At 36.5% G+C, this 27,820-nt stretch overlaps 1 protein-coding gene across 1 annotated transcript in view; it reads left to right on the top strand.

Annotated features, from left to right (window-relative positions):
* LOC122792791 (AF4/FMR2 family member 1-like) overlaps nucleotides 1–27,820 on the top strand; it is a 1,648,712-nt gene that overhangs the window by 474,680 nt on the left and 1,146,212 nt on the right. The window contains exons 5-6 of the mRNA XM_044060361.1: nucleotides 12,102–12,156; nucleotides 12,286–12,323. Coding sequence (XP_043916296.1) covers nucleotides 12,102–12,156; nucleotides 12,286–12,323 — 93 coding nt within the window. The remainder of the gene's footprint in view (nucleotides 1–12,101; nucleotides 12,157–12,285; nucleotides 12,324–27,820) is intronic.

The following is a 27,820-nucleotide window of genomic DNA, read 5'->3' as shown; positions in this document are numbered from 1 at the left end:
GTTTAGCAGTATTTTTAATGTTAGTGTGTGAGCAGTGCGTGGCTTAGGTAGTAGCAGAGATTAGGTACTGAATATATGTGCTTGTGAGGTAAGATGATGTTTCATTTTGTACAAGGAAACTAGGTTTTAGTTATTTCTACAGATGGCATAATTAATGTTATAGTCAAATTATACCTTAGCTCTTAATGACTCTGAGAAGTTGTTTCAGACATTACCTGTTATGTGGGGTGTTTTATTATCAGTAGAGGGTTTGAAGAACATTGTTTTTTGTGGGGATGGATTTGGTTAAAGTTGGAAGTCATCAAGACATTCTTCAAGTTGATTAATGGATGCCTTGAGTTGTAATTTCAAATTCAGAGATTGATGTTGCTGAGTGTATTAAGGCATAATCATCAGCATATTGAATGATGGTGTTATTGGCTATTCTATACATATTATTGATGAATATATTGAACAATAAGGGATCCTATGATGAATCCTTGGAGAACCCTGATGTCACTGGAGATAAATGTGAAAAAAGTATCTTTCGAAATGGCTGCCTCACAATGGTCCATTAAGTAGCTGGTAAACCAGGAGAGGGTAGCATTACTCATGGTATTTCTGCACATCTGTATAGTAGACATTTGTGAGATGCATTATTAAAGGCCTTGGAGATGTCTTAAGTACACTAATGCAGTGAAATAATTTGGATTTAGTTGAGAATTTACTGTGTTTATGTGGAAAGAGGACAAGGAGACCTTGTAGTGGAATGAGGAAGTACAGGAGAGTATACAGAGAAATAGGTTGGTGAAAAAGAAGTGGGATTGTCAGAGAGATGAAAAAAGTAGATAAGAGTATAAGGAGATGGATGAGGTGCATGGCAAAGAGAGAGTGGTGGTGAAAGCTAAAGATAAGGTGCATGAAGAGTTGTATGAAAGGTTGGACACTAAGGAGGGAGAAAAGGACCTGTACTGATTGGCTAGACAGAGGGACTGTCACAATCCTGCTGTAGGATGTAGGCAGCGGTTATGAATACTGCCTTATCATTACACTGGAGTTTGATTGCCATGAGTCTGTCACTAATTCTGATGACATCTCACTGAATAGAAGCCTTGACTGTGGTTATTATATTGCATAATTGTCTTTGATCTTTATGCTGACCCTGACCCTTCTGGCCTAAGTAAAGCATTCTCTGTCAGAGGAATGACCATTTAATAAATGTCTGCCTCTAATCTGACAGTGTTGTATGTCTGTTTAGCAGGGCTTTTGAGAGTGTATTCCATGTGCTTAACAAGTAGTGCAGTTAGAACATCTCATTTAAGATATTTTTAGATGATAGCACTGTGACGACACATTGTCAGATCACAGGTCTCTTGCCTTAAGTTTTAGAAGACTCCCCAAGGACTATGCCTCAGTGTATTTTGTGCATTGACCTGTAGGGTAGACCACAAGTCCTGTGTTTATGAAACCCAAAATGTTCAGCTGTCAGGGAGGTGCTAGTGTAATCTGGTCATAGGGTTGGTCCCACAGCAGAGAGGATAGTTAAATAAGAACTTAGAGCAGCTGAAGATCTTCAGTGTGTTCTCAGTAGTCATGCAGTTAATGGAGTTCTCTAATTAGACTGAGGACATTTGGGAGTGGTTTCCAAGAATGTTCAGAGTGAAGGTCATGATGATCCTCCTCTTCTCCTCAGTTCTGTATTTCACAAATGTTCAACCACACTTTGACAGGAATTCTCTCTGAGGAGAAAATTCGCTTGCATATATATGTAATCAGCAGTATTGATAGTGATGGCATCTTGTCATTGACACACTTGATGATTTTAGTCCATGCTGCTACAGACTGTGCCATAAAATGACGTCATCAGTCAGTTGAACTTCCTGCATGTTTCATCAGTCAGACTTCTCTGAAGTGTTTGTTATGGTGAGCTGGTAAGTAGTTATCTTCAGATGAAGCCTGAGAAAGTTACCGTGTTAGGTTATGTAAAGTTAAATTCTGACTGTGATGCCTTCTGATTTGATCTGTCAGTAATAGCTTACTCTGAGTTAGGTTCCCAACTGTGGATCACTGTTCATTATTAAATGTTGGAAAAAATATATATGGGAATACATAAATGAGGTCTGCCATGCTTACAGGATTCAAGGCAAATTCCATGTGGTACGTGGCATTAAGTGCCCAGTCTATGAATTGAACTGGGCCTATAGCAGTACTTATGACGTATGTTTCTGTTGACATTATACTGCATATCGAACATGTTCAGAACACTGTACATTTCTACAGGGCTGATCATGTTCAGTAGTTTACAGCCGGTGGGAATGGTCATATATGTAAACATAATACAACATGGTAGAGTGTGCATCTGGTACTGATGCAGTGCAGTGGTTTGGTGGAGAATTTGGGTGGTAGGCAGGTAGACACTGTTGTGTACGTGTGTGTGTGTGTGTGTGTGTATGTATATATATATATATATATATATATATATATATATATATATATATATATATATATATATATATATATATATATACATGGATATATACCCGTGTGTTCTAGGGAGGAGAGAAAATGTAATAATGTAATAGTCTGTACTAGTAATGAAATATCAGACAGTAGGAAATCACAGCTTAGAAGAATGCACCTCCTGTCTTTTGGTGACCTGTGTGTGCTTTTCACACCAGTGAATATATTGGAAGGGCACACATTAAGAGCAGGCTGTGTGTCTTGCTGTATAGGGCTGTAAGACAAGATGACCTGTGTTTCTTAAGGGCAGGGGCACTCTGTTAAGATATTCAATGCATAGGCATAAATCTATGCCACCCACTTGCCCCTGGGAATCATATATTGGGTAATATCAGGTTATATTGGCTAGGCTTGTAAGGGCTGTTAAGCCGTTAGCCTAGTAATCTCCTTATGACCCTTATGTTTAGATAGAATTTTGAAACACATAAGTTTACTATGTAAGTATTTGAGTTGAAAAGTCATGTGACAAGATATCACGTGACTATGGCTTTACTTAGTTGATTGGTCCTTAATGTTTTTTAAAAATGATGTAGGATTGTTTTAATTGATTTGTATCAGAAGAAGCGTGGAAGCAGCATGAAAGCCCTCATACTCCATTACATTTTGTTTGCTTTTATCCTGCTGTGTTTATAGCCTCATTTGTTTTGCTTGTATTTATGACTTATGTACAAGGAGCTGGTTTTATCCTTTTTACTTGGTTTGTTTTTATTTCTCATATGATGATAGAGGTTTGTGGGTTGGGGGTTTGGAATGTGGGGTAATTTTGAAAATAAAAAAAATGAAAATGTTATACATACTCCAAATGTGATAAATGTAGATGGTAATAGAGATTTTACTAGATATAGAGGACAGCCAAAATGTTTTTTTTTTTTTTTTGTTTTGTGGAAAGGATAATCTTGTAATTAGTAACTGTGATAAACAAAAATGTATTTGTGGTAAGTCAAGGCATGAAGCCAAGAAATGTCATATGATATGCAAGAAATATGGGCAAACTGGGCATGTATGGGTGGATTGTGAAGAAAATACAAAACTATAGAACAAGAACAAACACAGGAATCTGTATGCAATATACAAAGAAATGTAGAAAAGGAATATGGACAAATTACTAGACAAGAAAGTAATAAAGAAGTAATATTGATAAATCAAATAAATGAAACAAGTGGTGTAAGATATGAGTGAAGAGGCTTATGGAAACTGATAAGTAAAGAGGGGAAAAATTCTATAGGGAAAAGGCTGACGGAAAGAAATAGGAAATTTAAAAGTGTAATTATTAAAGAAAATAAAAAGGTAAAGGATAGAAGTGGAAGGGGTAATATTTTTTTCTAAAAGGAGGCTGAAGATTTCAGCAATAATTAATAGTTTATTAGTTAATTGTATAAAGAATGTTAAAAGACAAATAGGCATATTGGAATGGTATGCAGCACTTAATATGCATATAATTGTATTAGTAGATACAAGAGTATTAACTGAGGAGGAAAGGTTACAAACTGAAGTGTTATGGGGTGGAATTATTTGGAGTATGTGAAAAGATTCAGGCTCAGAAACAGGTGTGTTATGTCAGGAAAATATAGATGTTTTAGACATTATGATGGTATAATTGGGAAGAATAACTGATAGATTTAAGGTGGAAAATGTGTGTACAGAATTATTGCACTATATGTATATGTTACAAAAAAGGAAAGAGAGATACTTAAAAAAATTCTAGATTACGTAGGAGTTAATATGAGCATAATATTGGTAGGAGATTTTAACTGTGATTTAAGAAAAATAAAAGGAAGTGATGTTAGGAATGTATATGACATAATGAAAAGTGGAAGTCTATGTATATATATATATATATATATATATATATATATATATATATGGGTCTGCCTGATAACACCGACATGCCAAAACACCGACACGACAAAACCGAAAGTTCAAAAACATGAAACTTCACATGCCCGAGAAACCACAATCCCGACAATTAACAAAACAAATAACTTTCCCGAAAAACAAACACACAACACAAGCACACCAAAAAACTTACAAACCTACGCTAAACCTTACATACACAACTATATATGCACTAACCTTAACCCTAACGTCCGTCACTATCTCACACTTACCTTACCCGCACCCTACCCTAACGTCCATCACTAACACACACTTACCTTACTCCCACACCCTGACCCTAATGTCCGTCCCTATTGCACACTTACCTTAACATGTCTGTGTTCTCAGCGTCGGGATTCTCAACTGTTGGTGTTCTCTATTGTCGATCTTCCGGTGTAGGTTATCTCGCTGTCAGTCATTTGCAGTTTTGGTTAATTCAGGTAGACCTATAAGTATATATATATATATATATATATATATATATATATATATATATATATATATATATATATATATATATATATATATATATATATATATATATATATATATATATATATATATATATATATATATATATATATATATATATATATATATATATATATATATATATATATATGTATATATATATATATATATATATATATATATATATATATATATATATATATATATGGGACAACATACATTGGATGTATAAAATAAATGAAATAAAGGAAACTGACTATTTTCTAATATCTGATAGTTTGAAAATTGTGCAAAAAGGAATAAAAGTAACAGGTTTCTGGGATCATTTAGCTATATGATTAGTAGTACAAAAGAAGAAAGGCTATGTAAGAATTAGTAAAGGCATTAAAGATTTAGATGACATGAAGGAGATTAATAAAGTATGCAAAGATCATATAGATATGATATTTTTTTTATGAAAACTGGACAATTTGGTGGATAAGTTTTAAGGAAAATATATAATTACTTTGGACTCTCAGGCTAGGAAGAGAAGGACAGAGAAATTAAAATATGAACTCAGGAAATATTTAGAGAAATGCTAATAAATAAAACAACTTTTTATGAAAAGGAAAAGAAAATATATATGAATTAAATCAGGAGAAGATATAGAATATGTTAATATAAACAAAGATATTTGTTACAAGGGGAAAATGAAGGGGTGGCTCCATATTTGAATAAATTAGTAAAAGAGAATAGGAGTATAATAAAATTGGAAAATAATGAAGGAGAAAGAATGACTGCACAAGATAAAATATTTGAGGTGATAAGGAAGCATATATAGGATATTTCTGTAAAGAAAGAGAGAAAAGAAAGACAAAAATGGAGAGTTAGAAAACAGAGTAAGGAGGATGATGAGAGTTTGGAGAAACTAAGTATAGAAGAGTGGAAGGAAGTTTAGAAGAAATTAGCTTGGAGAAAGCTATGGGAATGGATGGTATTGAATATCACATGTATAATAAATAATACGGAAGAATTGCAGAAAGTATATTTTATGGGGGTGTTGAAGGAATGGTTACAGATATGAGTGTTAGAAAAAGAAATATGTACTAGGCTTATGAAATGTATATGGAAAAAGGAGAAAAGAAGATATAACAAATTGAAGACCAATAGTGTTGAATAATACAGATTATAATTTTTTTATGAGAAGAATAGGTAAGACATTAGCAAATAAAGTAGACAAATTGCTTGAATATACAATCTTTGATAAGAAAAGGAAAGGAAGTCAAGATTTATTATGGACAATGAAAGAAGTGATAGGTGACATTAAAAATAAAAAAAAAATGGAAACTAAAGTTATGGTAGGCGATGTGAGTAAGATAATTAAATAAATATATGAGGAGAATAATGTGAGAATAATGTGAGAGTAATTTTAAATGGATGGTTAAGTGAAGGAATAGTAATAGTGTGTAAGATAAGGCAAGGATGTTCTGCAAAGTAGCATTTTATTTGTATTGGTCATGAATGTGGTTATCAATAAAATTAATAGAGTGTTAAATATTGCAAGTTATAAGATAAGATGATGCAGATATAGTTGTAGTTGCTAAGAATAAGTAATGGATGGCAGAAGGATTTAGAAAGATAAATAGCTATTTAAAAATGCTTGGTTTATGTATAAATAGAAACAAAAGTAAAGGGTTTGGATTTAAGGGAAAGAAGGAAGGTATTCAGTTTAATGATGAAGTTGTATTGGGAATAACATTTGGATCGGGTGAGCATAGAGAAAAACAATGGGAGAAAATCTTGCAGAAATTGAAAGATGTGTGTTTTGGAAATCGTATAAACTGTCACGTAAAAAGGTATACTTAATAAATTTGATTCTTTTAGACAAATGGGCTTATTTAACAAGTACGTATTCGATCCTGTCCAAGTATGAAAAAGAGATAATGTGCACTGTATTCTCCTTAATATGAGGATCAAGGCTAAATCCAGTTAGAAGATTGATTTTGTGTGTTAAGGAAGAGGAAGGGGTCTAAGGCTAATTAATCCAGTTGTTCTTGCAGCTTCTTTGAATTTATGTAGAGGTTTGGTATGATTTAAAAAAGAGACTAGGAATGTAATAGAACATATATTGACTGTTAAATATAAAGCTTTTTGGGAAAGGATAAACCTAGGGAAAAGATAGGAAATGTATGTAAATGAAGATATAAAAGAATGTCAAAACAAAATTCTTTTATGGAAATTGAATATTGAAGGAGAATGAAAAAAAAGAGATGCTATTAATATATGTGTGGTGTTAGAAAATATATGAATGTAAAGATTTTTTTGTGGAGACCGATTATAGGTAAATGACCTGTTAAAGCTAATATGCCCTATAAAAGAATACAGGAGTGTGTAATTACTATGCAGAGGTTGAAACAGCAGAACATGCATTTTAAAATGTTCTAGAATAGAGAATTTATGGGAAAAATATGTGAAAACAAAATTTTGAAAAGTTTCAATAAGGTAAAAGATTTGCAAATGAATATGGGTATTATGGTAATAAAGAAGGAAAAGAGGTTAAGAAAATTGAAAAATATATATTCTAAGGACAGTATGGAATGAAAGATTTAATGAAGTGAAGTTTAAATGGAAATGGATATTTTCTGAGATTTTAAAGAAAGTATGTTTTTGACTGTGGAAAAAAGGGTGGAGAAATTATTAAAATATATGGGATTGTTTTGTATTACACACACAAGTATAAATTGTAAATGTATACTGTGTAAATAATAGAAATAATGTATATAAGTTAAAATAATCAATAAAGCGTCCCTACTCTTTTCAATAGGTGCCGTTGTGGAATATTTTGCATCCACCCAAGATGCCACCAGCTCAAGCTGATGGAAACTTGGTTTAGCATTTCATCTTAGGGATTGGGCTATTATTATTTTATTTTTTGGTTTTGTTAAGGATTGGACAATGTAGTTAAGTATGAAAGTTGTACAAGATGTGGTCACTTAAGAACAGGCTTCAATGTACTGTGTAAGACTAATTATGTAGTTGGGTTTATATTAATACTTAGGACATTGTGACTTTTGGAGAGTTGAACTGGGTAAGATTAAGTGCTACTTTCTATTAATAAATAGGAGTAAAAATGAAGGGAAAGTAGGGAGAAAAGTGGGTCAGACTGGAAACCAGTGAGCCAGCCAATAACATGTGCATTGCTAGCAGCATTCAGCAGTGATGCAGCTCTGTGTGTTTAGACCAGATAAGTTTAAATTAAAATAAAATGATCTAAAAATCGTCATTAATATTAAATTATATGAACTCAAATAAATGACACGATTGCGAATGCAAGGAGGTGTATTCCCATTTGTCATCTGCAATGGCAAGAAAGAGGTAAAAGGTTGCTTGCATTATTTTAGTGGGTTCATATAGCACATATTAGTTTGGGTCTTTATCAGCATATCGAATGCTGAAAACCCCGAATGCAATTTCATCGGACTCAAATGTTCTAAATCTCAAAAGAGCAAATTGATGGAACATCGATTTCTTTCCCAGGGAAAGAAATTGGTATTCCGTGCAAAAAAAAAAAAAAAATGTAATACTTTAAACACTGGCAGAAGTGGGGGGCTTTGCCTGCCACACCTCCCAATGTGGGGGGCTGCACCCCCCACACCCCTCCTACTTAAATATACCAACTCTGAGACCGCACCACAGTGGAGGAAATAGCAAACTCCAATGACAGCACACCAATTTCTTTCCCTGGGAAAGAAATCGATGTTCCATCAGTTCGCTGTTCTGAGATTTCGAACATTTCCATTCGATGAAATTAAATTTGGCGTTTTCAAAATTCGAAATGCTGATAGGAACCCTTTAGTTTGATGAGTAGCCCTGCTTATGTCTGTTCTCAGAACAGTTTATGTATGGAAGGCCATCTTGAATTTGTTTGCGTAATTGCATAGAAGTTAAAGTTATGCAAAATCATTGGCATGTAGTAAAGATTTGAAGTTAGTTTTGACAGAAGGTAGGCATTAGTAAAGATGGTAAGTAATAAGAGTAATTGGTCTGCGCCTTGGAAAAGATTAAAGGATTGTGTAGGAAGGTAATGGGCTACTGGGAATCATTGAACCTGAATATTCTGTCATCTATGCAGGTGTTACACCAGTGAAATGCGTTTTTGGCAAAGAGAGCTTGCTGTAGTTCACTGTAGGGGTAGGTGTAAAAGTGCACTCTTTGGAGGGGAATGGCTAGAACTAGGAAGATGGCACAAATGAACCAGCCATGGTCCATGTTGGTTGTGGTGACCTCTTTCATTGGAAGCCGTTTTAGGTATAATTTAACTGGCCCTGTCTGTTGAGACACTCTTGCACCAAGCTGTTCAAACTGTTTGGTATGCCAGGTCATTGAGTCTGAAATGTTATTTAATATGTGTAAAGAATAACCTTGAACAAGGGGCAGTTAACAGTGCTTCCTGACTCTCCATGTGGAAGAATAGATATATATATATATATATATATATATATATATATATATATATATATATATATATATATGCATGCTAAAGAGTACTTGAAGATGTGTGCAGTGGGCTTTATAATATAATCTGCTGGAAGTTTAAAGAGCCTGAGGCTGTAGGACTGAAAGCCATGAAAGGATGGAGAAAGGCAATGTAAGCCTGAAGGAAGGTTCCGAAATCTGAAAAGCAAATAAAATGCAAGAATATTAAATAATGCATCTGAGAAACTAAAGCTGGATTGGAGTAGTAGCAGCAACAGACGTACAAGGGGACCATAGATGGGCCTTTGATACATTACATTATCTCCAAACAACAAAAATGCTATGGGGATACTGGGATGCACAGGAAAAGGGTGAAGCATCTAAAGATATGAAGTGTTTCCTCATTATATACATAATTGCTGCAGCCTGGTCTAGTCATTGTGGCCTGACTGGGCCAGTTCAGTGCAGGGCAACAAAAGTGGTGCACACTGCTCACCAGAACTCACAGACAAACATGTTAGAGAAGCTTAGTGTTTTCTAGTCTGGATGGAAGAAGATAGTGGATATGATAAAAACATAATTATCTTAAGCTAGTTAATAGTTTCCAAGTGAGTACCAAAAAAAAAAAAAAAGGAAAAGGCACCAAATAGGTCTTATAGTAGTTGGAGCAGCAGGATTAAAAAAAAATAAGCATACTTTAATGCTTAATATGCTGCCAGCACATATAACTCCTTATGAACTGCTGTAGGAGTCAGTTCTGGGTGCATCATGTGCTAACTTGCAGCATGCATGCTAGGCAAACTTCAAAAGACTGAAGGAGGTTGACATAATGGTTAAGATATTGGCCTTATAGATAAAAGGTGCAGGATATGATTCTCACATGGGTTAATTGGCTAGGTTTAAAATGGCTCACAAGAGCAGTTAGCCGAGTACTAATTTGTCATCTATTTATATGAGAGGTTGGTATAATGGTTAAGGTGTTTACCTTAGAAACGCAAGGTGTAAGGTTTGATTCTCACTTGGGGTATTTGGCTTGGCCTAAAATGGCCAGCAAGGGCAGTTAGGCTAGTATTAATCTATGACCTATGATCTATGATGCAACACTAAATTTACTGCTGCCATGGCATTAAAAACCCAAACAATTTGGAGTAATGAAAAAAGAAACACATACTGAAGGCCATAAATTCATATTTGTTTAAAGTGGAAGTCTTTGAGGTAACATTAGTGGGTTGTCCCATGATTTATGCTTTATTTGGCATGATGTGTTCAGCATAATGAGAATCAGGATGATTGTACAGCTTAAACTGTGACCACAAGTTTTTAATAAGAAACATCTTGTTACACACACTTATTAAAAGATCACTTATAACATAGGCAATCATTCATTTATCTAAAAGAAAACAAACCATATTGACATATTTTTAGTTGCAAACATTATACATCACTTATAATCTATCCAGTCATTATCAGTCAATCATTACATAGCTCATTCAGATGCTGCCTTCTTTTAAACCTCATTCCTCCTCCAAGCATTGTTCAGCATGTATTGTTCCCACAATTCCCATTTTTAGTATGTAATTTGCCCCTACCCTTTTCTAAAGATCACTTTTCCAGTTGTTTTATCTCCTTTACTATATTTACTACTTTTAGTACAGTTGGTTTAGATTTTGAGTTCCATTTTCTAGTAATTGCTTTTAGGCAGCCGCCATAATTAGACACAGCAAGGCACAGCCAGAAGTTGTGAGCCGGAGAAATGAGGGAAGGAAGTCAGACAAGGAGTATAAATAATAGTAAGCTGTAAAAAGAATGTACTGAACAAAGATAATGTAATTCTTATAAACAAATGTTAAATAAATAAATGTTTGGGAAAAACAATTTGTCAAGTACGAGATTTTGCTTCCTTAATAGCTAGGAAAATGGGTAAACTAGCATGGCCATGCAGTCACTATCTGCTGTCAAAATCTGTTATCTGTTCCACAGTCAAGTTACTTAATGCCATAGAAAATAATCATTTGGTTGCACTCGCTGCCACAGTTAGATAACTATATTAATTTTAAGTATGCTGTATGCATAACGTATTTACACTATTTCATCTTGTTTTCTGGGTGATAACATAGTATAATGAGTGAGTGTAGTTGATGTAACAGCACAAAACACTATAAACCAACCTCCAAGGTGAAACAAAAACTGCAAAAATCACCAAAAAAATGAATTGCCACCAAGAGCTTTATAGAATCTGAGGAATTCATCAGAACCTGAGGAAGGCCTTCTAGAAAGGTTGAAAGCACTTAATCTGTGGATACCTGTTGTGATTAGTTTTATTCTGTGCAGCTCCTGGTAGTACTTAATTTTTTGGTGATTTTTGCAGTAGTTAATGTAACATCCTGTGTCTTATTTTCTGTTATGTATTGTAAGGGAAGGCTAGAGTCCCATCAGTCCTCATCAGCACTGCTTTATGATGGTACACAAGGGGTTGAGGAAAATGCTAATCCCCCCTCACAAAAGTAAAACACAAAGTAGTGCAATTAAATGTTCACCTGCAATATTAGTGGTTAAGGTGCATCGGTTGTATTCCTAAACACCTTTATGCATCTTTATTAATGACAGTGATTACGCTGTTTGCTGAAGTAAAGTGCTGTGAAAAGTTAAGTGTTTTCTTAGGAATTACATTCAAAAATCACAATTTCCTTTTCTAAAATGTTTTATTTTAATGGTGCTTAAATGAAGAGATATTTCTGTTTTAAGTGCTGTTACAACAGAAGGCATATTGTTATTATTTTATTTAATTTTTTTAATCATAGAATGCTAGAAGATGACCTTCAGCTTAGTGAAACTGATGAAAGTGATGAAGACCAGGTCAGTAGCAGTAGTTGATTGCTTATTTAACAATGTATTTGTATTACTGCTCATAGTATTGCTAGTCGTATGTTTTATAACTGTGCTTCATCAGTTCTAATATAAAGTCTGTCTTTTATTAAAATATAGATTTGTGAAGATGGAGTACCCGCTCCAGCAATAACAAGGTATAGTATATCATTCCTAATTCTTATTTGGTTAATCTGACTTCATTGCTGTTTGTTCTGTGTGGCACTGAGCTAGCGGTACAATAAATGAAAATTGTTACACAGGAACATACAAGCTGAAAATAAAGAGCCAGAGTGGAAATCAGTACTAGTACTGGTAAAGCATATGAACCAAATTAGCATATCCATCAGTAAAACAAATGGGAAGAAAAGTTTTGTCTGACACAGGTTAAAATATTCATTAACACACATTTTAAGCAATCAAGCAGAAAACTGTCCAGAGTTTTGTGCAGTTTGTCAAAGGAAGCAAGGAATCTAGTCTTCTTCTTCTTCTTCTTCTTTGGGCTTTTCCCGGTTAGGGGTCGCCACAGCGGATCACCTATCCGCTTATGATTGGCAATGGAGTTTTACAGTGTCGAGTTGCCATTCCGGTGCCCAATCTTCCACAGAAGGCACACACGCGCACTCAAACCTAGGTTCAGTTCAGTGTGTCCAATCCACCTGCAGCATGTGTTTGGGATGTGGGAGGAAACTGAAGCACCCGGAGGAAACCCATGCGACCACAGGGAGGACATGCAGACTCCACACAGAAGGCACCCCAGCTGAGGATCGAACCGGAGAACCTCTTGCTGTGAGGCGGCAATGCTAACCATTGCATCACCGTGTAGTAAACTGCAGAAATTAAATAGTTTAAGCAGGACCTTTTTTCAAAAAGCCTGCTTCTTTAATACTGGCTGTTTTTGGCCTCTCTGTATTTTTATCTTCAAAAGGGAGTGAAACACAAGGAAGGGTAATATCACAATTGTAAAAAGGGTGGAGCACCAAATGACTTTTGCTCTGGCCAGTGACATTAACACAATTGAGAGGGTAGAAAGAAGTGTAAACATGTGAATGAGTTTAAAAGACTGGAATTCAGTTACTTTAGATTAGGTGGGAAAGACATGATATGCCATGTGCACAAAGTGGTTATCAGTATTGAGTATGAATAGAAGCACAAGGTGAGTATCAGACAGTGACATTTGTGGTGAAAGAAATGGTGAATTCTGTCTCATGGTACTCAGGTAGTCTGTTGCCAAAATAGCAATGTACAAATAGACCTTGTAGAATGCCTTGTAAGAGCCACATCCATAGAATCATTTAATGGTGCATCGTAGGAATGGTGAAACGCAGTTACTGGGACCCAGATGCAACAAACAGGCAGACATGACAAATCTGGTGCATATATACATACATACATATAATGTATATCATTATACTCACTAATGTACAAGTAAAAGAACAAGAAGGTGCACCATGTACTGCAAAATTTAAACAAAAAACTCTCTCCTTGAAGTAATAAAACCATGTTTATTGTATAAACAATAAAAGGATCAGCTGCAAGGTAAGCGCTTTCGTGTTATAACAAACGCTTCATCAGACATAAAGATAATGAAAATAACTCTCCTTAAATACATGTCATGATGTCACTTCCCAATTAAAAACAACAAATCAGAACTCTAATATTCAACATATGTATCTAACAGATTAAAAAACAAACAAACAAACAAATAAGGAGTGATGATGAATGTAGAAACATGATTGATAAACTAACCATGTTAGCTAAAAGTATAAAACTAGTGTCGAAGTGGTCTACTGGATAGGAATGGCTTCAATGTCACACTATCATTTAGGCCAAACTTGTGTGCTTGCAATTTGAGTATCCATTTAGCTTCCCTTTCTTCTGTGATGTTCCTAACATTGCCTAGTCGGCTGGTAGTGGATACTAATTCTAAAACCTGAAATTTAAAATTGTGGGAGCATCCTTCATCTAAAATATGCTTAGCTAGGGCATTGGTGGTATTTCCCTTGTTAATAGCATATAGGTGCTCCCTCATACGTTCCCTTAGAGATCTTGTTGTCATGCCTACGTAAAAAATATTACAGGTCTGACAAACAGCAACATAAACCAGATTTGTGGATCTACAATCCGCATATTGTCTAAAATTATAAGAACGTCGTGTTATGGGATGGGTGAAGTTATCAGAGCAGGATACATATTTACACTGATTGCAAGAATTGCAACTAAACGTACCTGTTCTGTGTGAAGTTCTAGTTCTCTGATGAGCCCTGTCATAACAAAGTAATCTGTTGAGAGACAGCATATTTCTATATGCTACTCTGGGTCTGTCATCAACCAAGCTCTTTATCCATTCATCGACCATCAATAATCTCCAATTCCTATTGAGAACATCCAATACATGGTGATTTCTGTTAGTAAAGGGGATGACTATCCTATTTATGGTTGCTGAATTGCTAGTTGTTTTAATAAATTCATGAGGGTATGCTCTATTGATCAGTGGTGCCCCTATATTCTCCCTACAACGATCACCTCTTGCAATGTCTGTATGCACCTGTGTCTGGTTGTGGCCTCTAGATATAAAATTCCTAGCTAGTACTGACTTATGGTGATCAAAAACATTATCTTGGGATGTCAACTTGGATACCCTTATTGTTTGGTTTCTCACTAAATTCTGGTGCACGTGCCTAGGGTGCATGCTGGCCCGATGCAAGAGATTATTCCTCCAGCATGGTTTCCTAAAAAGCTCTGTGTCAAAGCCAGTAGTTCCCTTTATTATCTTAACATCCAAGAATTCAATGGCATCAACAGAATAGCAGCATTCAAAACATAAGAAATCAGTTGTCTCATTTAGGTAACTCACAAAAGTTAGCAGTTGCTCAATGGTACCATCCCAAAGTAAAAAGACATCGTCCACAAACCTATTGTAATGTCTAAGATATTTCTTGTGATCAAGACTAGTATTCAAAACATATTGGTCTTCCCATTGTGCCAATACCAAGTTGGCATAGGCATTGGCACACGGGGTGCCCATCGCAACACCTTTCGTTTGTAAATAGTACTTGTCTTCATAACAAAGAACATTGTTCTCAAGAACAATTTCAAGGAGTGACATACACTTGTTGATGGTATTGATAGATGTTCTTTTCTTGGTTAATAATGCTCGAATATACTCCATACCAACATCATTAGGTATTGATGTAGACAACGACTTCACATCAAGTGTAACTAACACACTATGGATGTTAAAGGAGAGGACTTACTATAAATAGCTAAATTCTCTAAGAAGTGTGGTGTATCTCTTAGAACATGTTCCACTTCTGAAACAATAGGTTTAAGCAATTTGTCTAGATAGATAGATAGGGGTTCTGTCAGCCATCCACGACTAGACACAATTGGTCTTAAAGAGGGGTTCTTCACATCTTTGTGGATCTTTGGGAGGCCCCTGAAAGAGGGAACTAGGGGCTTATCAACCAATAAATACAAATAAAGATCATTGTTGACTGACTAATGTCTTGCATTTTCTTAGTGTTTAGAACACTGTGTGTGTGTATATGTATGTATATATATTTCTGTTTAACTGGAAAGGTGGATCACTCAAATGACTCTTCAGCCATGAAAGAGTATTAGACAGACATATACTCAGAAAAAATAATCACTCTTAACGTCCACATCCCACCCCCACCCTCCAGTAAGGAAACCTCCATAAAAAACTTCTCCAAAGCCAACTTCATGCTACTCAAGTCAGAAGTTACAAACTTCATGACACCCATGCAGATGGGAACTGAAAGTTCGACTGCTGAGTCCTACACTAAGGCACAGTATGAGCACATCCACTCATGCATGAATCGTGCCATCCCAAATCGAACCAAGATGTTCTCCTCCAAAAACAAGGAAGCCAATCTGGTGGTCCCCTGCCATAAACAAACTTTACAACAAAAGGAAGAAACTGTTGCAGAAAAGAGGAAAATCCCAGGATGCAAAAAAACTCCCTTATCAGCCTCAGTAAGAAGCTGAGATCCCTCATAAACTCCTCCACAGCTAGTTACGAAAATAAAATTGCCAAAGATTCCAAAGACAATCACAAGGCATTCTATAACTATGTCAAGAATCTAAATGGCAATGCTCAGATCTGCTCTGAGCTACAACAGAATGGCATTAAATATACTGATCACAAGGATATGATCGATTCAGTGCCAACTTCATCCCCCTTTCACCCCCTAAATGGCCCATCTCAATACCAGAAGATTGCCAAATTCTGGTAATAACATCCACACAGGTAAAATACGCACTCTCCAAAGCTAAGAATAGAGCATCCATGGGACCAGAAGACATTCCGGGCTGTGTACTACAAAATGAACTGGCACCTCACCTAAGTGTCATATTTAATCATACCCTCATCTTAGGCTTCATGCCCGGCTGAGTGGCGCACAGCTACAGTTATCCCACTTCACAAGGGGGGGGATCCACCTTGGATCCTGGGAACTACTGCCCCATCAGTCTGATGAGCCTGATCTGCTAGGCGATGGAATGTATTATCATGGAACTTATAAACAAAGACATTGGCAACCTTAAAACACTGGACCCCACCCAGTTTGGGTTCATAAAGGGCCGATCTTGTCTCCTGAACCTGATTGACATCTTTGAATCAGTCTCCAGAGCTGTGGAAGAGGGTAAGACAGTCCACACAGCCTATCTGGATCTCGCCAAGGCCTTTGACACCATCCCCCACTCTGGAATCACAGATAAACTTACTAAGCTGGGCATTAGTCCCTACATCACTCGATGGGTTGTCAACTGGGCTGACTGACAGAACCCACACTGTAAAAGTAGCTGACTCCAAATCCAGCTCCAGACAAGTGACAAGTGGAGTACCTCAGGGTTCAGTCCTGGGACCTCTCTTGTTTGGCATCTACTTCTCTGAAGTACAGGCCAACACTAAGGGACTCTGGCTAACAAAGTTCGCAGATGACTTGCAAACTGGGAGCCATTACTGAATCCCCAAATTATGTTGATACTCTACAAAAGGGCCTTACAGAAACAGATGCTTGGTGCCAGAGCAATGGGCTCAAGCTTAATGCCAAGAAATGTATAGTTATCCCCTTTGGGAAAAACATGTACCCATGAATTACCACATAGGTGGCAGTACACTAAACATTGAAAGTGTGATAAGAGACTTAGGGACACAGGTGGACAGTGGTCTCACCTTTAATAACCACATCGCCACAACAGTCAGGAAATCCTATGTGGCACACCTCATCACTAAGGGCTTTTCATCCAGAAAAAAGGAGGTCATTGTCCCACTGTACTCATCCCTCATTAGCTCCATTGAAGAATACAAGCCCCATTTGGTATGTACCTCTCAAGACATCTGCAACAACTTGGAAAGGCCGCAGAAATACCTCACTAAAAGAATCACAGGCCTAAAGCAGATGCCCTATGCTGACTGCCTTAAAAAACTCCAGCTATACTCTGTCACATATCGTCTACTCTGAGGTGATCTCTGCTTAACATACAAGGCCATGTCAAACTACTCAGAGCTATTGGACATGCTACACTTAAAGAAATCCCAATCCCTCAGAGCCACACACACTCCAGAGATCTAAACCTTGTCACCACAATTAACAAAACATGCTGGAGGGATAGGTTCCTGACCCAGAGACTCTCCAGACTCTGAAATAGACTGCCCATACATGTCAAGCAGAGCACCTCTTTGACCCTCTTCAAAAGGAACCTTGATGGTTGGATGGGGAAAGGAAATTAACCCCGCAGATCACGTCAGTCGCCCTGCTAGACAGGGGTCCAGGGAAGTAAATATTGTGGGAAGAAATAGCCAGGGAATTGTTATGGCTAGGTTTGTAATGGCCCTATGGCTGATAGCCTAGTACCAACCTATGATAAAATTAAAGGTACTCAGTAATGCTGCATTATTTGCAGTAATAAACAAGTAAAAATATGGTCACTTCCAGTTATGATAATGACAGCATGCAGTCAGAGTAGCATGCAGTTTCAGAGAAAAACTAAGAATAGCTAGGTTTAAAGAACTTTAACATGAATCTTATTTTAAAGTTTTAACACACATTAGAGATTTTACATTAATTCGATAATCTCAAATGGATGATTTCATTTATAATCAGTAAACATTTTGTACTGACCCAGCAATATCCCATTTATCTTAATTAACCATTGCTTTTGAAGCATACACATATATTTTCTTGTGTAAGAAATATTTAGCTTCAAAGGTTTTGAGAGTTTCTTTATTTCTGATATCTTGATTGAATCTATTTTATGAGAAATGCTGTTTTGGAAAAGACTAGTGCCCATCACTGGGCCAAAAGGGGGTCACATTCATTGTAGCATCATTGTTATTTTTCAGGAAACAGCTGAATGTGCTGAACAATGGCTTTGTATTCGAAAAATGGACAATATTGAAACTTTATCATTTTGAACAAAGGCATATCAAGTAGTAGAGCTGTCCTACTTTTAATAGTTAGCTAATGGAATTTTTAAATAGAAAACAATCTCGAGGTCTAGAGTCTGTCAAAAGGGTGACATGAAAATATAGGATCATAAGAGCTTACTAGGCTAATGGCCCTGGGATCCTTACAAGCCTAGCCAAGAGTTTATCCCCAGAAAAGAAACCTCAGTCAGCACCTGTTGCCCCTGTAAATGAAGGAAACAGGTGGAACCCCTGGGGCAAATTTGTGGCTTCCAATCCACTCATCAAGGTTGCACTTGAAGAGGGTCAGCGAAGTACTCTGACATGCATAGAAAGTCTGTTCCAGAGACAGGGGCAGCCTCTGGGAGACAAACTGTCTCTCCAGCAGGTTTTGTTAATGTTGCATATTAGATTTAGTCATTTTGAGTGGGTAATGCGCGAGGAGTTAGACTTACTGATTGGGAGCATCTGTAGTAGGGCAGGGTCTGAGACTGTCTTGTAGGTAAGACACAGAATCACCTCTGAGAAATCTGTACGATACTGAGTAGACTGATAGTGATTTGAACCTGTCCTCATAGGACAGGTGTTGGAGGCCATGGATTCTCTTTGTGAGGTATTTCTTTGGCTTTTCCAGTTGGTGTAGGTATCTGGAAGAGGTACATGCCAAACAGGGCATTGTACTCAATTATTGGCCTAATGAGGGAGGAGTACACAGAAGTAGTAACCTCCTTTTTTTTTGGATGCAATCCCTTTACTTATGAGATGAACCAAGTAAAAGGCTTTTCTGACCACTGCCACTACATGATGGTCGAATGTGAGGTTGTTACCAACCTGAGTACCCAGGTCTCTCACCACAGGTTGTGTGCTTAGGGGGTTGCCATTGATGTGGTAATCATTATGACCTGTATTTTTGCCGAATGGTATGATGATTCATTTTTTTGCATTTAACTTGAGGCCATGACTTTGGCACCAGTCATTAGTTGCTGTGAGACCCTCTTGCAGTATGTTAACATCATCTGGGGATTCGCTGGCAGCAAACAACTTACAGTTGTCCACAAACTTGGCCAGCCACAGGCCTTTTGTCTTTGCCTGAACCTTGGAGAAGTAGATGCCAAACAGGACAGATCACTGGAGAACTCCACAAGTGACAGGTCTGCTGTTGGAGGTGGAGGTGCCTAGTTTGTCCTTGTGGGTCCTGACACTGAGCCAGTTGGCCCACCCACCTGATGTGATAGGGATTTACGCTAAGTTGTGTTAGGTTTTTGATGATGCTGGAGTGGGGGATTGTGTCAAAGGCCTTGGTCAAGTCAAGGTAAGGTATATGTACTGACTTTCCCTCATCTAAGGTCTTGATGACAGTTTCAAAGAAGTCAACCAGCTTTGATGGGCAAGATCTGCCCTTGACAAATCCAAACTGGGTAGGGTCAAGTGCTGGAGATTACCTGTGTCCTTGTTTGAGATTCACAATAATATGCTTCATGGCTTTACAGATCAGACTTGTCAAGTTAATGGGGCGATAGTTTCCACTGTCAGTAGTGGCACCACCTTTGTGCAAGGGGATGACAATGGCAGTTCTCCACTGTGCTGGAATGAAGCCTGTACTTAAGCTATGGTTGAATAGGGTGCTCAATAGTGAAGACAGTTCCTGCTGGAGATGGTGCAGAATACAGCTTGGGGTACTATCAGGTCCTATGGAAGCTGTGTTCTTTGCCTTGGAATAGGGCCTTTAACACTTGATCTATGGAGATGTCAGGGATGTCGAAAGGGCCTTTTGGGGGGCTGGGGGGGAGTTTGCACCGAATGTATCTGCTAGCAGGTTGGCTAAGTCAACAGGATCAGTGTAAGTGATACCGTTAAGCACCAATTCGGAACAAACCTGGGCTTTGCCATGGAGGTTCCTGACATAACTGAAGTAGGCTTTGCGGTTTCCCTTTGTTTCAGAGGCTAGTTTCGATTCATAATTGGCTTTGGATGTTTTCAGTAGTGATCTAATTTGCTTGTTGAGGCTAAAGAGGGAGTTTTTCCAATTTGGAATTTGTTCCTTTTTACTCTTGGGCAACAGTTTCTTCCTTTTGTTGTAAAGCCTATTGATAGAGGATGTCAACCAGACATCTTTGTGATTCCTTGAGGGGCAAGTATTGGTTATGTTGGGTATGGCTGAGCCCATGCAGTTGTACAGGTGCTTTTATTGGGGTACTGTTCAGCATAGTAATCCTCTTGAGAGGTATAGTGTTTCAATCAATTTTTTCAGTGTTAAGGATTTTATTTTTTATTAAAAGTGGATGCCTTCTCCACTGTATCAAATATTTTAATTTCTTCAGAAAGAAATAATTTGATCTTTGCAGGAAACACCGAAGTGCAGTAATATTGTTATTTTTAAGTTCTTTAATCAGTGTTAAGCAGAATTTTCTTTTACTCATTATTTTACTAGAATAATCAGTCAAATCTGACTACATGTTCACCTGTTTCAATAGGTGCGCTAGATCATGCTGTTTTTAATATTTGATCTTTTTCTAAGTTGGACATAATCTTAACTATAATTGAGCATGGTGGTGAGTTTTTCTTCTTTGAAGGTGCTCTCAGGGATCTGTGCCCTTCAAATTCCAAAAGATAATATTTAAGGTAAATTTAATGTGCATGTCCCTCATACTTTTCGGGTATACTGTAAATTCTGATGTTATTTCATCTCAGTCTATTTTCTAAATCATCAACTTTATCTATGAGCTAATTGTTTTATTTTAAAAGAAATTTCATCTGAGACTCACCCTCAGTTATTCTCCCATTATGATCATTAAAAGCTTCTTCCATACTGCTGATTTCTGCACTTTGTTGTTTTATAAGAATTTCTAAATGTTCCATCCTCTTTCTGGACTCCTCTTTGAAACTTTCTATGTTGTTATCCAGCTTGTCCATGTTAAGTAACACATCCTGCATACTAGGTGTTAGTGAGTGGATGTCTTGTTTAACAGAAAAATCCCTGAGAACCATTTTTTGAGTGGTTCATGTTGAAGTTTGTTCTCTGTTAACTAAACAGTTTAAATTTTGACTGGAAAATTACAGGTTTTAAAGAGCTTGAAGTTATAAATATTTTCTCTGATTTATTAGTGAATAAAATTTGCTATCAAGTATCTCCAGACTTTAATTTTATCATAGAGCTTTCACCATTTGCTGCTGTTAGCCTTCTTGCTCGTGCCCCCTCCATCCATGCATAATTCTTATTTTGTAAATCCATTATTTTTTTCTTTTGTCCTCCTTTTCTTTTCTAAGTTTTCCATACAGTTCCTCATATGGAAGCAACTTTTCTAATATTGTTGACTGCCAGTTTAGCAATATCTGCTTTAAAGCATCCTGAATGGGAGGGTGTAAACCTGCACAAAGGAAGATCCAACAGCCTGTGGTGATGCAACTGTAGCTTCTCTAATACCGGAATGTCTGTCAAATAAAATTTTACATCTTTCTAAATAATCCCCTAGAGGATTTGCCTTTATTCTATCTGCAACTCGTTATTTTAGACAAATCCAGTTTTTAAGGACACATATTACAGTTTATTCAAGTCATCTAATACCAGGTCTGAAACCTATACCTGTTTACTTAGCTAATTTTTTGTTAACTCAGAAGTAGCTACTACCTTTAATAACTGTCATTTTTTTCTTTATATATATTTTTGTGTATGTCTCTATGTATATATATATATATATATATATATATATATATATGTATATATATATATATATATATATATATTTATATACACAGTGGATATAAAAAGTTTACACCCCCCTGTTAAAATGCCAGGTGTTTGTGATATAAAAAAATAAGATCACAATAAATCATTTCAAACCTTTTCCCATCTTTAATGTGACCTATAACCTGTACAATCCAGTTGAAAAACAAATAAATATGTTAGGGGAAAAAATATAAAAAATAAAAAATGTACAATAAGCTGGTTGCATAAATGTGCTCATCCTTAAACTAATTCTTTGTTGAAGCACCTTTTGATTTAATTACAGCATTCAGTCTTCTTGGGTACACACTTGCCATCAATTAAAGAGACTCTGATTAACCCCAAATAAAGTTCAGCTGTCCTAGTAGGATTTTCCTGACATTTACTCAGTTTCCTGCTACAGCAAAAGTCATGGTTTGCAGAGAGCTTACAAAGCATCAAAGGGATCTCATTGTTGGAAGGTATCAGTGAGGAGAAGGGTGCAATAAAATTTCCACAACATTGGATATACCATGGAACACAGTGAAGACAGCCATCAAAAATTGGAGAAAATATGGGACAACAGTGAAGTTGCAAAGAACTGGACGCCCCTCCAAAATTGATGAAAAGATGAGGAAAACTGATTAGGGAGGCTGCCAAGAGAACTACAGCAACACTGAAAGAGCTGCAGGAATTTCTGGCAAGTACTGGTTTTATACTTCATCTGACAACATTCTCCCTTATTCTCCATATGTCTAGCCTATGGGGTAGGGTTGCAAGACAAATGCCTTTTCTTACACAGAAAAACACCCAGACCTGGTTAAAGTTTGCAAAACAATACAGCAAGTCTCCCAAAAGCATGTGGGGAAAATGTGTTATGGTTTGATGAGACCAAGGTTGAGCGTTTTGGTCACAATTCCAAAAGGTACATTTGGCTTAAAAACAACACTTCGCATCCCCAAAACAACACCATCCCCACGGTGAAGCATAGTGGTTGGCAGTATCATGCTTTAGGGTTGCTTTTCTTCAGCTGGAACTGGGGCTTTAGTCAAGGTGGAGGGAATTGTGAACAGTACCAAATACCACTCACTTTTGGCCCAAAACCTTTAGGCGTCTGCTAGAAAGCTGAAGACGAAGAGGAATTTCAACTTTCAACATGACAATGACCCTAAGCATACATCCAAATCAAAAAAAGAATGACTTCACCAGAAGAAAATTAAAGTTTTGGAATGGCCCAGCCAGAGCCCAGACCTAAATCCAGTAGAAAATCTGTGGGGTGACCTGAAGAGGGCTGTGCACAAGAGATGCCCACGCAGTCTGACAGATTTGGACTACTTTTGTAAGGAAGAGTGGGCAAATATTGTCAAGTCAAGATGTGTCATGCTGATAGATTCCTACCCAAGAAGACTGAATGTTGTAATTAAATCAAACGGTGCTTCAACTAAATATTAGTTTAAGGGTGTGCACACTTATGCAACCAGCTTATTGTACATTTTTTATTTTTTTATATTTTTCCCCTTACATATTTGTTTGTTTTTAATTGAATTGTACATGTGTTATTGGTCACATTAAAGGTGGGAAAAATTTTGAAATGATTTGTTGTGGTCTCATTTTTTTATATCCCAAAATCCTGGCATTTTAACAGGGGTGTGTAAACTTTTTATATATATATATATATATATCCCCGGTCGAGTGATGTGTAACTACTTGCAGGTAGGTGCATATGCATGAATGGGTGTGCCTTCTTTGAAGGTTGGGCATTGGGCTGGCAATTCGGCGCCATAAAAATCCGCTGCCAGTCATTAGTGGACCAGAGTTCCGCTGTGTTAACCCCTAACAGGGAAAAGCCGAAAGACAAACAACAACATATGTGTGTATGTATGTATATATATATATATATATATATGTACACAGATATATATATATATATATATATGTTTATTTTTTTCCCTAAAGCTGTTAACTGCATTTTTAAACATATTTGCATTGTAATCATGTGACATTACATGTGATTCTATTAGTTATTTTAATTGTTCTTGCACTATGGTTTTTATTTCCTGACTTAAAGAAGCATACGCGAAAGCTTTTTACTAGTCAGGTTAAAAAAGTGCTAGGTGATTGTAAGATCCTTTTTAGTCTACTGGTTCTTCAGATAAATAATGTCCAGGAAAACATTGCACTTCATTTGTTTGAGAAAAAAAGAAATGTTTTATAGACCATCACAGAATGCTTTTTTTCTTAGTGAATGCTTCTGTGAAAAAAGCGTGTTAAAATCCATTTAATGTATTTATTTTTACATTTTTTTGTGTATAAAAAACTCCTCTTAGGGGCCGGAATTTGTTGTTTGGGGGGGGGGGGGGGCACCAAAGCTTTTCACCTTAAAACTGTGATTTTCTTTTTCGGATGATTGAGTTTTTGGAAACTTGAACTTCATATGGTTGAGACCATATCTTCGACTTTCCAAAAACTTGAAGCATTTGTATGGAGATCACTGTGCAGTGGATATTGGGGAATTTAACATTTTTGTACTGTAATATGATCTCTGACTTGGTATATATAATTTACAGGGGGTGTGGGAGGTACATGGGGCTTTGCCCCCCTGCAAAAATGTACATTTTTTGTTTTGTTTCATTCGAGTTTTTAGAAAGTCGAACATGTGGTCTAGATCATATGATGTTTGAATATCTGAAAACTCAGTAATATGCCATAAACCCAATGAAAGATATAAGTTAGCATATGCTGGTTTGATGATGGTGTTCAAGACACACAGATTAAATCCAAAAATAATAGATCCCCAGACTGGATCCATTTACTAGCCAAAGTTAGGACAGAGGAAGTTATGAAACTACTGTTAATTTCTAGAGCATGCAGAGGTTTAACAAATAATTTTGAGTAGGTGAGGATAATCTAAGACAGAACTAGAACAGTAATCTAGCAAGAAATTTAAAGAGCCCTATAGTGAGAGGTATCTCCGGCTTCCAAAAGCAAGAAAGCTCAGAATTGTGCCTGGAAATGCCTCCATGAATGCTTTCATTCCCCACAGAGGTTGCAGATGGTGATCATCAAATATATTTGAAGGGATTGCTGAACATGTGATATAGGAGAAGTAGGTAATTGAGTACATTTATTCTGGGGATGTTGAGTACTATGAACTTTGAAAGATGAAGTAGAGATTCAAGGGAATTTTAGCAACTATAAACACACACTTTAAATGGTACTTAATGTTGTTAAGATAGGACCCTGTATTGTAAATATGTAGGCTAAAGGCCTCCTAAAGAGGACTGTCACTGTTAAGGGCTAAAAACTAAAAAGCAGCTTATAGGGAAAAGACAAGTCTGGTAAAGAATGACAGATGCTGTGTAGGAAAAGGGGAGGATATGCATTTTGGAGTTGGAAAATCAGTATTAAACTGCATACTTAAGGTATTAATTGGTTGAGTAACAGGATGGATCAAGTGTTATTTTAATAATCTGATAAAAAAAAGAGGGAGGGAGAACTTTGGTATGAGTAATCTAGCATAGTAAATTAACATGTGGTTACAACATGAAAATGTTTAAAGATTGTGAAAATATGTTTTCAGTCTTTTTAATTTCTCAGCCTTTTGAGTTTCTAATACCATGATGGAAATGGGACTCATTCATGTCAAAGTATGATTAAAATTCATGCAATTAGTACTGTTTGCAATTTTTGATGGTAGCCAGAAGTGCTCTTTGCAGCACCCGCAATGTACCCAGAACTGATTCCTGCAATTCATAGGGAGCTGCATGTATCGGTAACATATCTAAGTACAATTGTAAATTCTTCTTTTTTTTTTTTTATAAGACCCATTGCTCCTACTACTACTATTGGAACTGTCTGGGTATCCTACTTTACATTGACCTCATTTATGCCTGTAAAACCTGGTATTTTATAACTTTGTGTCTGTCTGTACATAAGACACTATATTCGATGGGTGTATCAATTTCAGTGATCAATGCTACTTTTGTCTTTTCATGGACTACTATATCTAGTTTTTTTGCATCTTATTTTTTTTAACTGCTGGTAATGGGTGATCCCATGTGATATAAACTTCATCATTTTCTGTAATGCTTTGTAGCTTATTTTTCCAATGCTTCTCAGCTACTTTAGTATTATAATGTATGTATAATCTCTAATGCAACAGTCTTGCCATATTATCACTTTCAGTATACAGTCCTTCTGCCATTAGTATATCACAACCAGCAACAAGCTGTGTGACTGCTTCCATTTCTGTTTTACAAATCCTGCTTTTGTCTGTTTCTACCACATGTTCAATGGACTTTGTAAACCAATGTGTATGTAGTCCAATATCCTGGGCTGCCAATTTTAACCTTTTATCGTTTGGTTTAAATTCACCTCTCCTTAACCATTCCTGCATTCAGTCCTGATCGACATGAGGTTGTTCAAAGAGTTTTCTGTACTTGCAACTATACTTATGCATTTTCCACATTTTTTGCCTTTTTATCTGATGTTTCAACTTATATTATTTCATTTTTTGGAACTTTCAGTTCCTGCCTGTTTTTTTATCTACTTCTGGTTTGATTTCCATTTCGGCTTGACATCGATATGCTTCTACTGAACTAAGCAGGGAGGTCATCTTTGACTTATTCTCTTCATGTTGTAATTCTTTCACTATATTAGGATGTTGTGAGGTCAGCAGATATGTATGCAGTCCTATGATTGCAGATATATACATGTAATCAGTTTTGAGGAGGCCCAAACCTACAGGGAATATATAATCTTCATATACACTCATTTTTATGAATCATTTGATAAGCATGAAGCATTTTTCTTATTTTCCTCTCCAACTGATCCTATACCTTTTGGGGCCAGTCAGTCACTCCAAAACTGTAAGTTAGGACAGGAAGTGCAAATTAGTTTATAGCTTGGACTGCGCTCCTAGATGTCAGAGATGTTTTCAGTATTAATTTTAGTCTGCTAAAGTATTCCTTACTAAGTTTTATTCACACTTCTTCATGTTTTATTGTTGATCCTTCATCAATTCCCAAATATTTATACACTCTCCCCTGCTCGTGTTCCTTTATAACACATTCCTGTCCCAGACTGATATTTTTTTGGTGCTGCAGCTTTCCTGCTTGAAAGGTTTCTTTTGCACATTTATCAAGACCAAATGACATTCTTATATCATCTGAGAAAGTTTTGACCACTTGTGCTTTCAGGTCCTCGTCTGATGAACTGTAGAATTTTCAGTAATTCACAAAAAGATGATGAGAAATCTTTATAGTTTGTTGTTTTCTGGGAACCAAATTGTAACCATGACCTAGTCTGTTAAGTAGACAGCTTTATGGGTTGAGGGCAAAACAAAGGAGCAGCGGTGACAGAGTCACTTTTGAATATCTCCCTTTGAATTTTTTCTATGGAATAATAATGTGTCCTTTATCATGGCTTAACTGCAAAGTGGTTTGCCACTGTTTCGTGATCTCTGTAATATAATCGATCAGTGTAGGGTGTATCTTATGCATTTGTAAGCACTCTTTTAT

This window comes from Protopterus annectens, chromosome 2.part0 (genome assembly GCF_019279795.1).
Source record: "Protopterus annectens isolate FY-2018-M chromosome 2.part0, PAN1.0, whole genome shotgun sequence".
NCBI lineage: Eukaryota > Metazoa > Chordata > Ceratodontiformes > Protopteridae > Protopterus > Protopterus annectens.
This window is presented reverse-complemented; position numbering and strand designations above follow the sequence as displayed.